This window comes from Triturus cristatus, chromosome 4_1 (assembly GCF_964204655.1).
Source record: "Triturus cristatus chromosome 4_1, aTriCri1.1, whole genome shotgun sequence".
Lineage (NCBI taxonomy): Eukaryota > Metazoa > Chordata > Amphibia > Caudata > Salamandridae > Triturus > Triturus cristatus.
In genome coordinates this window covers 1,156,033,952-1,156,047,028 of record NC_140585.1, presented here as the reverse complement: position 1 = coordinate 1,156,047,028, position 13,077 = coordinate 1,156,033,952, and the positions used below count along the sequence as shown (strand labels likewise).

At 43.5% G+C, this 13,077-nt stretch overlaps 1 protein-coding gene across 3 annotated transcripts in view; it reads right to left on the bottom strand.

Moving 5' to 3' along the window:
• Positions 1 to 13,077, bottom strand: part of ADGRE5 (adhesion G protein-coupled receptor E5) — a 181,031-nt gene that overhangs the window by 25,933 nt on the left and 142,021 nt on the right. For all 3 annotated transcript variants that reach the window (XM_085654302.1, XM_085654303.1, XM_085654301.1), the window contains 5 exons: positions 11,215 to 11,395; positions 9,901 to 10,011; positions 7,610 to 7,824; positions 4,993 to 5,157; positions 2,931 to 3,122 (listed from right to left, as the gene is read on the bottom strand). In XM_085654302.1, the coding sequence (XP_085510428.1) occupies positions 2,931 to 3,122; positions 4,993 to 5,157; positions 7,610 to 7,824; positions 9,901 to 10,011; positions 11,215 to 11,395 (864 nt within the window). The remainder of the gene's footprint in view (positions 1 to 2,930; positions 3,123 to 4,992; positions 5,158 to 7,609; positions 7,825 to 9,900; positions 10,012 to 11,214; positions 11,396 to 13,077) is intronic.

The window sequence follows — 13,077 nt, the reverse complement described above, 5'->3', positions numbered from 1 at the left end:
TGTGTTACAGCGTTAGTTGCTCCTATCAGGAAAAGATTTGACACATCAAGAGCGTGTGGCTGATGATAGGGCTGTATAAGACCATCTAATCAGCCTTCAGCCGCTCACTGTATGAACACTGTTAAGCCCAGTGTAATGTTTACACTCTCACTTTATCACACAGACCAGTGGTGTTTTATAATGTGAAATCTACATTGGTTTAATTTCCGCCCTTGCTGCGAACTGTTAATGACACATGTAGCCGGTGACACTTGCACTGTTGGGAGGGCTGTTTCTAGGTGTTTTGCCACCTTAGGCGAGAATTGAAAAATGCTGCCCCCTCCTTTTTACTACCATCACTCTCTCCCCCCTGTCATCCAGGCTAGAAGAATTAATGCATTAGATATAAAAGAACTTGTATTCAACATTAAACAATAAAACACATCAAACATTAAATAACTAAATAAGCACTGTTCATGATATTTTATTTCGTTTTGAAATTTCTCTCTTCTAACTTCAATGGTGTTTTGGGGTCTTTCTCTTAATCCAATGGTACCTTCCTTGCCTTTATTTTAGCGAAGTCTTTAGGAAGATCACTGATGTCAAGTTGGTAAGCCATGTCTTTGTCTACTGAAATTGTGGCTAGTCCCATGAGTCTCTCTTGGCTCATTGAACTGCGCAGATAGGTTTTTATTAATTTGAGTTTTGAGAAACTCCTCTCCGCACTTGCCACTGATATCGGTAAAGTCAAAAGGATACGAAGAGCTACGAACAAATCAGGAAAACCATTTCAAATTAAATAGTAAATAAATATAAATCCTATTAAAACGTTTTAATCGGAGCCCGGAGCGGAGCAAGGAGCAGAGCTGGAGCAAGTATTTTGTTGTAGAGTGGAGCAAGTCAAAAAACACGTTGCTCCGAATCACTGCTAAATATGGTTACACTTTACATTTGACAGACACAGTCATACATATGTATGAACACAATGTGCTTTTGACAGTCGGGATTTCCCCATTTTACATGCATCTTGCTACACAAATTTTTTCAAATCGGCTTACTGTTCACAAATTATTTTTTTTCGCCGTTTGTTTTCTCCCGGCCGTCGCAAAATCAAAATTATTAAGCCTGTGCCATTTTGTTTCTCGCAGCCCTCACACTTATTCACAATTATATAGGTAGGTTGGTAGGTAATAATATAACATTAATAGTAACTTATCTCTTTTATATGAAACATGAATTGGTCCGATCGGGTCGAGAGCAAAATCGGAAGTCGGTAACCGAAGTCGAAAGTCCATTTCAGAAGTCCTTTTCGCCCGAAGTCCTCCCCGTCGGCGAGACTCGCATATTTATAGCGGCACGCAGAGCCCCCGCCCATGGCGCTGAATGTGACGTCGAATTGTAGAAGGCGCTCCTCAATGCGCTTCTGAGGTCGAAGGCCGTTCAAGGCGGGGATTCCCAAAATCATGTTTGTTAACATTTCATACTCAGTAGCGGCTCTTTACTTTCTTACTTTTGAGGTAGTTAGAGGCAATGTTTACATTCTTCAAAGTAAACAGTTATTAAGTTATTGTTCCGGATGCTTCTGAAAACAATTCAGGGGCAGATTTACAAGCCCCTTGAGTGACTTTTGCGCTGCAGTTGTGTCACTTTTTTGACGCAACAGCGGCGCAAACAATGTGGCCTATTTACAACGTGACGCATCTAGGGAGATGCATAATGTTGTAAAGCCCTGCGTCACATTATACCTGCGTCAGGTATAATGTATGCAGTGTGGGCGTTCCCACGCAGGAACGCCTCGTATAAGTGACGCAGTGAAATCTACAAGATTTCACTGCGCCACTTTTAGAACGCCACTGTGTCAAAACCTTACGCCTGCTTCAAGCAGGCGTAAGTAGTGACGCAGTGTAGAGGGAATAGGCCTCAACACGCATTGCTGGAGTTGCGTCGTGCTTGCGACACGACTCCAGCAATGCATGATTTTTCCGCCAACAGATGCGTCAGAATTTCTGATGCATCTGTCAATCCTTGCGCCATAGTGCACCGTATTGTAAATACGGCGCATCTATGGTGGCGCAAGGGTTTCTAAGGGTGGCGCAGGGAAAGTGACGCATCTGTACAGATGCGGCACTTTCTTGTAAATCTGCCCCTCAATGTTTACATTTTTCCTCAATTTCATTTTTTTCTCCTAATTTGCTACATTTTTTCGCTGTTTGAATTCAAATTCAATTTGTTTGCCGCCCTAGGTGGCCGCCTAGTCTTGCCTAATGGTAGAAACGGCCCTGACTGTTGGATGGAGCTTACCCTTTCATTGCCTAGCATGAGCAAAGCAAAAGTTACCTAACTGAGAACAGGATGTCATTCATGCGTTCTGAATATATCATGGGTATTCTTGCTGTAAAGGTACACTAATCTGAAATATGTGCAAGCAAAAAAACACGTTTTGCCACTATATTTCATGTGCCAACATTGATCAATGAAAAGCACCACGCTACACCCTTAGCAGCCCTGTACCGGTTATTTCCACATGGGGATCAAGGCACATGCAGCATCTGTGGGTTAAAATATTTCCAGTGAGAAGCCACCATTTTTAAATTTGAAAACACAACACATGTTTTGCAGGAGACCACACCCTTCTCCATAACCAACAGACTGAACAGCGGATCCCCCCCTTTCGCAGCCACCCTCTGCTGAGGTTTTCCATAGACTTTCTGCATACCTTAAATTTCTGCTTGGGAGGAAAGTCTTTGTATCACCAAGCAACTCGCCTGGACTTTTGAGCACCATGGATTGCTTGGCCCCTATTGGCCCACAGCTATGGTGGGGGTAAAAAAACGGGTAGTTGCATCATCCTGTCCCCCTCTGACTCGCCTGCATGTAACCTAAGGCAGCAATGCCATACTTCTGTGAACTATTCCAACAGGTAGCATGGGCCCACAGTGAAGCCTCCTTACCTCATTGTCCACTCTGGCTATCCCTGCCAGGAAGATGGCGTTTGCCAAGAAGAGGGAGATAGAGAGGTGCAGGTGGATAATGTTACGGATCCCCTTGAGCGACCGGCAGAACATGAAGGTGACTATGGCAAACAGGAGGCAAACGAGCGATATGGCAAGCCCCACCTTGGTGATGATCTCTAGACTCCAGCTCTGTGCATGGGACGAGAAGTACAATATTGACTTTTCACATATGCTTCTACTGAGCCTCCCTTCCCACAATAAATCTCTTGTAATATGAAATGCAAACATTAATGCATGAAATCGATTAATGCACCAATCGCACCCACAGTGTTGCTTCATCTTCCAGCTGGTTGCAGAATGCATGCTGATCAAAGCAGCATATTAAATAGTGGTTTGTAGTATGAAGCTAAAAATATCTGATGATGGGTCACATAATTCACTACATGGCTTTCTTTAACAAACAGAATTGTAAAAGTACATCTCAATATCTACCAAACCAGCACCTTTCTAAGGAATTGTCAAGAACTCAACCTATGCAAAGTCTGTCTCTGTCGAGGGCTCTGGATGTTTGAATTGCAAGTAAGGACAGCAGTGCTCAACAGCCTGTGCTGTTCCATAGCTACTGTCTCCATCATTATCTTTGCACTCACGCTAGCATTACCTCCCTTCATGGGCCACAGTCACTTTTTAAAGCATTTGCTGGTTTTGCAAACCTCACTACTTCAGGAAAGTGGCTTTATGTGTGTACCATGTGTGCAATTCACTGAGTATACTGTTAGTGGAAGTTGAACTTTAGGCAATACCATCTCTTTATCCTGAGAAAACACGTTAACAAGATGGTGTTTCCTCTCCTTATATGCCAATCAACTCTATAACTAACTCACATAACATGACCAGCAACAGTACAGGCCAGTTTTGGCCCATCCTAAATCCTCACTAAGTAACAATTCTACCATAACCACAAGTTGACACTGTGACCAAGATGCACTTGAACCGACCTTTTTTTAAAACATACTCCGCTTTTGGAAGTTTGTATTTTCGAAAAACAAAAAGTTTGGTGGACAGCTGTCAAAACCGACAGCGGCCTTTCACCAAACTTTTTGTGCCTTATGGAATCCTCCCTCTTTTGATGATTGCCCATAGATTGCCCATAGAATATCACTGGCCCTAATAGTAGTGCCGTCACATTGAAACAACTACAGTCAAACTCTCACACAAAGATGATCTGCATGACCCACAAGCCCATTGATGGAGCACTGTCTGTCGCCCGCCTGCCTCACCATTTTGACCAAACCCATAAAATGGCTGACCAAAAGCAACTGGTGATCAGCGATCTTACTTTGGGACAGTTTGGTTCAAGGTGGAGTGCACCCAAAAGGAAGTTCCAAAGTAAGGATCCTTGGAATAGTACGAATCATCACTCAAGTGCAAGTGGTTTGTGGGGGTGTTCCTGGTATCATAAGGATCCCAAGTGTAGAACTTGTCAGAGCTTGCTCTTCGTCTCAAGCCAATCTTAGCGATGGTAAGAAGTGCAAAGACAACCTTCTAAGCTTACTGTCCCTAGGCTGTAGAACACCTACTCAACCCCAGACCAACATCTGGGACCCTAATTCCCTCCATATCACTCAGTTCTCTAGTGCAAAAAAAACCACTAATGGGCAGTCCTGTCAATTTATTTCGTAATGTGCTGTGGTGCCCTAGGAATGATATAGAGCGTGCATTTTTTAAATGGCAATAATAACAATAGTAAAAACACAAAATAAATGATTATGACATATCTGAAAAGGTCGTGTTATAACCTGCGCCCGCTTTTTCTAAAATGTCTTAACATTCAACCGAGTACTCCTGGCCTCTGGCTGTATTTCGTGAGATTCACTAGCAGAATCAACATCTGTTCTACCCGCCAGTCTTCAATGCAGACAACCTTGACCAGCAGTTTTACAGGCTACGCCCAGGCATAGACTAGCAGCTATAGGGCTTGTTGCATCCTTGCTAACTCTCATACATTCCTACGGTGTACTCCAGGTCCTATGGCCCGGTTCATGGCCTGCTGACCTACCTTAACAGGATACATGGCCATCAGTACCGCAAAGCTGCTCAGGTGATTACACTCGCAGGTGATTCGCTGCTCGTTGGAGTCGGTGAGGTTACAGCCCTCTGTAGACCAAAAGCTTGTGTTCCCAACGATCTTACGGTATGAGCAAATAGCACCTATCTTTTCCGCCTGTTAAATGAAATGAATAGAAGGCATATGCATTCAGAAAAGCTGCAAACATGTGCTTAAGACTAGTCACTAGGCGTCCCATTCCCAAGAAGGTATGCAATTGTACAAGTTAGCACTGCAATCTGAGGGGAGCAGCAAATCTGAACATCACCTACAATTCCCAATTCCTCATAGGAATGGAGAGCACCTCAGGGTAATAATGTAACGCTTTTGGTGTTAAGGGTGTTCCCCTACCAGGGTTTGGCGTAAGTTACATTTTGCACGGAAAATTAAATAGTAAATGCGTTTTGCTTGTTACAGAAAAAGACAGGCGTCGGGGGATGCAGACTTGAATAAACTGATCTCTTGAGAAGCTGGACAGATCCTGGCTGCACAATGGGTGCCAACAAAAGCAGGGTGAATAATATGTATGCAGTTATCTGTGCAAGTTTAGTATACAATACAGTATTACTTTGGTTATGAATTATCTGATGGTGGTGAGGTGTGTCGACAGAAGGTGTGAAGAAGGCATCATCTTTTTTGTAAGACACACATGATTAAAATAACAGTGGCAAATACATAGGGCCCTATTTAGACATTGGCGAACACGGTACTCCGTCACAAACATGTACTCTGTCAGCAATGCCAAGTCTGAGTCAGATGGCATGTCAGTTTGCCAACGGTGGTGCCCATACAGGCTCTGCTGCAAGAAACTTGTGCCGATTGCCTGTTGGAGTAGGGGCCTTCGGAGTGAAGTCATCAGACCACCCGCCCTATTTATGGCTGACCATGTGCTGTTTTTTGTTTTCTCACTGTCAACAGCAGGAAAACCTTGGAAGTCATGGGCAGAAAAACAAAATGACCCCCAACACATACGAGAAAACTCCCAGGGTGTGGGGGCATTATTATTATTATTTTTTTAAAACATACTCCGCCTTTAACCCCTTCCATGCTGCGCAGATTCCGCCGCTGTGCTGACGGAATCTTGCGCGGGCGTGGTCATGACGGAACGGTTCCGTCATGAGCACAGCTCAACCGTGGCTCATGACGGAACCGTTCCGTCATGAGCACCGAAGGGGTTAAAGGCTTGATTTTTCAAAAAACAAAACATCTGCTGGACAGCCGTCAAAACTGCCAGCAGCCTTCCACCAAACCTTTTGTACCTTCAGAGGAACTGCTGTTCCAGCGGTTCCTCTGATGAACAGCATCACCTCTGGACAAGCAATTGTCTCTAAATTTGTTGTCCAGTAGTCTGTCAAGGTGGCCCATAGTCCAGTAGGTGACACATGTTAACTGATCCCAAGCAACATGTTCCGGATTTAGTAGCACACTTGGTTATATTTTTGTCTTATCCTATAAATATAATCTTAGATTCATTAAGAGAGCACTCTGCCTTGTTAGCTGATGAGATTCCTGCCTCTAGACTTAACTTAAGGTGTTAAATGTAATACTTAATTTGTAAAAAAATAAAATAAAAAATAAAAAGTGCCTGGGCCCTAGTCAGGAGGCCACCGCAGTTCGCTCTAGCCATTGCCCTGCCAGCACTGCCAATGACAGTACCTAGACAACTACTAACCATCACATTCCTACAAGTGTGAAAATGTAGACTGTTTGAGTCCCCAAAAGCTGTAAGTATGGCTTGGGTGACAGATATTATATTTGTTTTGATGTATATGAAATTAATAAACACCTGTTGCTCTGCTCTGAATTACACAAACAGTGCCAAGAAGTGACACCTGGCATAAGTGCCAGTGCTGACAATTAAGTGCTTGTGCCAAGCACCGGAAACCACTGGCTCAAATTAAGCACTGGTTAAATTTGTAGTTCGATATCCGTAATTGTCAGTGAAGGCTGCTGATGTCGTTTTTTTGGGTCCTTGGTAGTAGAACTACAATAATATTTTGACCTGAATACCGACTGCCAAAATATTGCGATGGTATGTATATGTAGATATAGAGTTGTTTTACTTAACTCCGCAAATATTTACCTTACAGATAATTCAAGGGAGGTCGATTGGGCGTTAAGAATAGTAAATATATACTTACCTGTATACAGTTACCGTCACAATATTGTGGTAGTTCCTAGTATGGTCACAGTATTTCTGTAGTTCGATATTTTTGCACTCGATAACATGACATGCAACATTAAGAAGCCTGTGTTGACTGATTAAACTGGTAAAAATATATCTCCTGCACAACAGATCTCTCTATATCCTCAAGGTGACAGGTTCACCAGATGCACTCTACCAAGATTCTTCCTAGATGGGTAAAGTGAATGCAATGAGATGGATAAAGTGAATGCAATGAGATGGATAAAGTGAATGCAATGAGATGGGTAAAGTGAATGCAATGAGATAGTAGCAAATTCTGCTATTACAGCCAAGATGGGCGTTTCGCTTTGGGGCTTGGGATATAAAACGGCCAAGATTACTGTTACATTCGTTTGCTCACTGAGAAAAGTCTTTAGGACATACCTTTTTCTCAATTTCAAAAGTGAACTTAACGGGTGTCTTCAAGTTGTATGGCTTCTCATTGCTCACGAAGGCAGTTACCACTTCTGAGATCACATCATACGTCACGTTTTCCTTCTGCGGTTGGCTTAGACTCTCTTGTCTCCCTTCGATGAAAGTCGCCCCAGACAAAAAGGTGCGCATGTTGTGGAAGGAAAACAGCCCCACAATCGCAAGACCTACAGAAAATATATTGTTCTTGTAATGAGACCATTTTGAAGGTGGGATCAGTAGACACTTTTTCTGATGACAGCTGACAAAATACTCAGGTTTTTCAAATGCTTTACTGTGTGATAAAAATAATATGTTCACTCATGTTTTGTTTCATTTAATTTCCCAGTCTTCACCTCATCAGTAGAATACTCGAGGGTCTTTAGAGTAAGCAAGCAGCTAGAACATGCATTTTTGAAAACTGTTATTTTCTGGTCACCTCATTTACCACCACACTTTCATAACAAAAGCAGTCAGTGTATTTGAGCTTGGACGAACATTTGTGGTCAGAATGACCTCCGTGATCAGGCTGACATTTCCACCTCAAGGAAAAACTCTTTCAACCTGTTATAGATTTCGTCACACCAAAGGCATATATACATATGTGCATTATGTAGAAGAGGTAAAAGGTGTCTAGCTCCTAGAGCCGTGTTTTACGTGTAGCACAGTATTGTTTGATGAGGCCCCTGATATAATGGCGCTGTGAATACTCACAAACACTCCCCCATAATGTCCACCCACGAGGGTGTTGCTCTCTCTCCTCACATACATCTGCTTTTAAACTGACTTAACCTTCTGTGTACCATGAAATCCTGCACCAATTCAACAGGTCCCCATAGGTGGATACCAGGAGTCTGTAGAAAAATGTGTTACCTTTACTGCAAGATCTAAAAAGTAATTTGGTCCAAACAGATTTCACTGTAACTTTCACTATGGTGGACATCTGACCACACTAAAAGAAGGAAGTGAATAAGGAGGGTGAGGTTGTTGCTTAGCTGTGAGCCTTTGAAGGGTGTTGTGGTGACCCAGCAGTGGTTATTTTTCTCATCAGGTCCGAGGTTGCAAAAACTGTGCCTTGACTAGCCATTCTCTCTACAGTATGGACATGTGCTTCTCAGTTACCTAGGGCATGATTATGAGTTTGGCGGACAGGTTACTCCATCACACACTCAACAGATATCCCGCCCATCGTATTATGAGTTCCATTATATTCCATTGGATATAATTGAACTCGTCATATGGTGGATGGGATATCTGTCACGTTTGTGATGGAGTAACCCATCTGCCAAGCTCGACACCCGGCCCCTAGTCTGGCTCAAGTCCAGTCTTTTGCCCCAGTTAGAGGTTTGGTCTGCATTAAGGACATTAACACTGTGGTTGCACAGTCACAAGTACCTTTGTCCACCCTTCTTTTGCCATATGGCCAATTGTTTCATTGTTTCCCAGTCTGTCCGTGGTGTAGGCATTTGCACCATGGTCAGCTCTACTGCCTCCAGGACAGAAGTTGCATTGCAGTCAGATGTTCTCTCCGAAAGACTAACACCTTCTACCAGGGCCATCTTAACAGCATTATAGGCACCCGGGCAAAGCAGTGCACTGGGCTCTGCCTACACTACCACTCACAAGAATAAAAATGTTTACGGAAAATTTGTGTTAAATTACGGTCTGCATGGGGCCCCTATACTCGTGGGACCCCCAGGAAACTACCTGGCGTGACTATGCGTTGAGACACCACTGATTTTTACCTCAAATCAGCTGTTTTGCGTCCGCAGAAAAGGCTGCACAACAGTCAACAACTCCTTCAGAATTACTCACACTTGTACCTCAAGAGTGGCATGGATGTCTTTGGAAAAAAATCACCGTGGATTAAACAAGGCTACTCTTGCTTGGCCTAAATGTAGTGACTTCCACACCCTAGAGAAACTCCTCCCAATCCGCTCCCAGCGGGGCTGCGCAGGTTTCTGAATTAGGCGGAGGTGGGCTCCTGTCCCCCTGAACCTTTGAGGCTTTCACTAGCACTAGCCACAGCTCAGCCATCTCCAAATTCATTCAAGAACCCCAGCATGGCAGCGCGCTAAATGTAGCTTCAAGTTATGGATACTTGCGACACGCAACTGGAATTTGTCCACATGTTGCAGAAATAAGGTGATTTCTATGCACAAAACTATGAATTGCTGTTGTGATATAATTCCAACTTCGCCCTATATTGATAAAAATGCTAAAAGATCAAGTGAGAACGCAGCAGAGTTCATGTTTAGTGTCACCTTCATCGCGTTCACCCACGGCGGCTCTCCGGTTCAAACTCATCTGAGTCTTATTCCCCTGAAGGGTGAAGTTTTCTTTCTTTCTGTCGCTGCTTTTACACACCTTCAGAACTGTAAAAAAAAGAAAAAAAACATGATATGCCTGTGCATTAAGGGATGTGTCATGGTTTATAGCTGGATTGCTGATGCTGTCCATCCCTTCAACATGCCATGGCATATAATCACCACTCAGCCAGGCACAATCGTCCTAAACTCCAGTGAGTCCCTTCTCCCTTTCCATGGTAAGAATGCTGTGTGCATCAGTGGTGATATTTTTTTACGTGGCCAGCAAAGACATTTAAATAAATGACTGTATTAAAGAAATTATCTGCAACACTGAACCTCCAGATTTACTTAGGGGCATATTATCAAGCCAGGCGATAAAATTATCGCCGCTTTGGCGGCAGCAAACAGCCGCTAAAACGGCGATAATGGGCTTGATAATATGCTCTATGGAATTCCAATCGAAACACATGTTAGACGTCCTTCACATTTAACATGGGCTTCAATTGGAATTCCATAGAGCATATTATCAAGCCCATTATCGCCGTTTTAGCGTCAGTTTTCTGCCGCTAAAGCGGCAATAATTTTAACGCCTGTCTTGATAATATGCCCCCTAATGACTAACTCTCAGTTAAACTATAGACTTTTGGAGAAATTAAGGAACGCTGAGGAATTCGCTATTGAGAATGTACCAGCATTTCTAGGGTTAGCCATGGTAGGCCTATATTAATTCTCGAAGTAATACTTTGTTGAGGCAGCTAGACGTTTAACAAGCTTCATGGCAAACTACTTCTCCATGTGTTGTAGCAAAGGAACATCCCAGTGGTCTTATCTCTAGGCCACATTCACATGTGAATTCAGAATAGTTCTAACTATCGATATTTGGATTGTAGTGCCATCCAAGTCATACTATTAAATTTTGAATAAGTCATTTTGCATTACCATGATATAGTGTGAATATTATTCTGTGCACCGCAGGAAAAAATGCAACAATACATATACTGCAACTTATATGAGCCAGTCTATGATGAAACACTAATGTATGGAACTTTTCTCAGCCGATTTCTCTTGGGTATAGTAGAGTGAATACTGCTCGCTCTGCGCAGCGGTTCTCAAACTCACCAAACCATTTGCTAGTGGGCCTCTGGGTACCGCAGTCCTTTAAATTTCCTCTGTCATTCTGTTACACCCAACTCATCAGAAAAAATTAAGAAACCTAGTGGTACGCTTCTTAAATGATTTACAATGATCGAAATTCTTATTAACACTCACATGATCCGTTATCTGAAGGTAACGATATCGCTTGCGGCAGCACCAAAGCCAGGTTTTTCAAGGCGACCTCGATGCTCTGGAGCATTTCGGTGGCCATCTGATGTCTTGTTTTGATGGTCATCTGCTCCGTATTCCTCCATTCTGGCTTCTTCAGGAGTCTCTCTGTAGCATCCAACAATTTCTGACAAATACATTTCAAGAGTTTATAAACGTCAGTGACATAGTTGCGTAGTAGCACTGCGGTGGCATACCACGTACTGGACTGCAGGCTTCATTCAAAGTTCAAGAAGTAGAATATTGAGGAGTGACAGAACTTTTTAGGGGGAATTTAATTTATTGGCATTTAGAAATAGAACAAACAGATTCTCTGTAATCAATATTGGAGCACCATGTATCATGTTGCAAACAAATGATGATCTGTTAACTTAACAGCAAAAAAACAAAACAATCCGGTAAAAGAGCGACAATCACATATCAATGTAGAGTCTTCTAGACAATTAGACAATTTCCCAGCCGGAGTGCAGGCATAAAGTGTGTTGGTGCCACTGTGGACACCCAATAGGTTTTATAGCCACGATATTTCCATGACATTAAACATATCCCCAAATGAACTAGGTGTGTGTTGGGGTGCATGTCGTATGCCCGGGGCTGGACCTGTGGGTTATCCCCCTACCGGCCAGTGTGGGTGAGCCAGGGTCATCTGAATTATGAAGTGCGTAGCCACACTAGGAACGGACTCCAGATCTCTCTGGGCCTGGAAGCAGTAGGCATTAATTCCTAGAATGTGGACAGCTGGTCTTGGCAGAGAGTGATGTCCAATATCCAGGCCTTGGAATTCGGTTTCCTCCAGTGTATGGCTACCCTATGTTTCGCTAATAGTAGTAGCATGGCGTGGAGTCTGCGAAGTGTGTGGAGCGACAGAACCTTAAACGAATAAGCACATTTAAGCATGTTGCCTTCCGCATTGCCCTAATGAATAGGTGACAGTTTGCCGACAGGGTTTCACCATTGCATCAGTAGCCTTTCTTCATAGGTAGAAAGAAGTCTTCAAGCTCTTTGTGACTTACTAGGAAGACTACATGTTAACATGTCCGTCTCAAATCATTGCCTGAATGGGCTCTACCTGAAAGTGAACGAGTGGAGGGCATGCTGAGGTGGATGCGACTGAGGTGCGACTTGCCTGATCTGGCTACTGAGGAGTTGTCACTTACACGGAACATTGTTCTATGCTAAGCAGTCTAAAGCAGCAGAGGGGAAAGGAGGACGGGGAACTGGACCTCTGCACACACATATATCCAGCCCTGTAGGTGCTTGTTGCTGCTCTGCGTACCCAGAGATACTATATCCTGGTGATTTCCTAGTCTTCCATCTAGCTAACTTTGTTCGGCCATGTTTTTTTTGGTTCCAAGGGAGGACTGTGGAAAATTGGCCAATCTACTAAATTTAGTCCTGGCACATGGAGGAGTTAACAGCTCCTTCCTCTGATCAGGGGTCATGTTTTTTTATGATAGTCTACGTGGCCCTCAATAACCCAATTAAGCATTTCCCCATCCCCATTGCAAGGCCTTGTGTTTTACCACTGAGTTGTTTGACAGGGCGCATTCCCGAGCCATTCCATTGTTTTAGACTACGGCACAGTGTTCTGGAGGCAGCAGAGAACACTCCTGCATAGCAATGGTCACACGGGTAGGTACCAGATCTATGATTATGATCATTAGAAGCATTTGGTCCCCTGCAGAGTCCGGGTGGAGAAGGAGAGCACAAGGCTGCTGCACAGCAACTGTAATGGCTGCCACTGGCTGAATAATTAATCAGTTCCTGGATTACTGTGTCTTGTTAAGTTAGCTCAGTGAATGACCATCA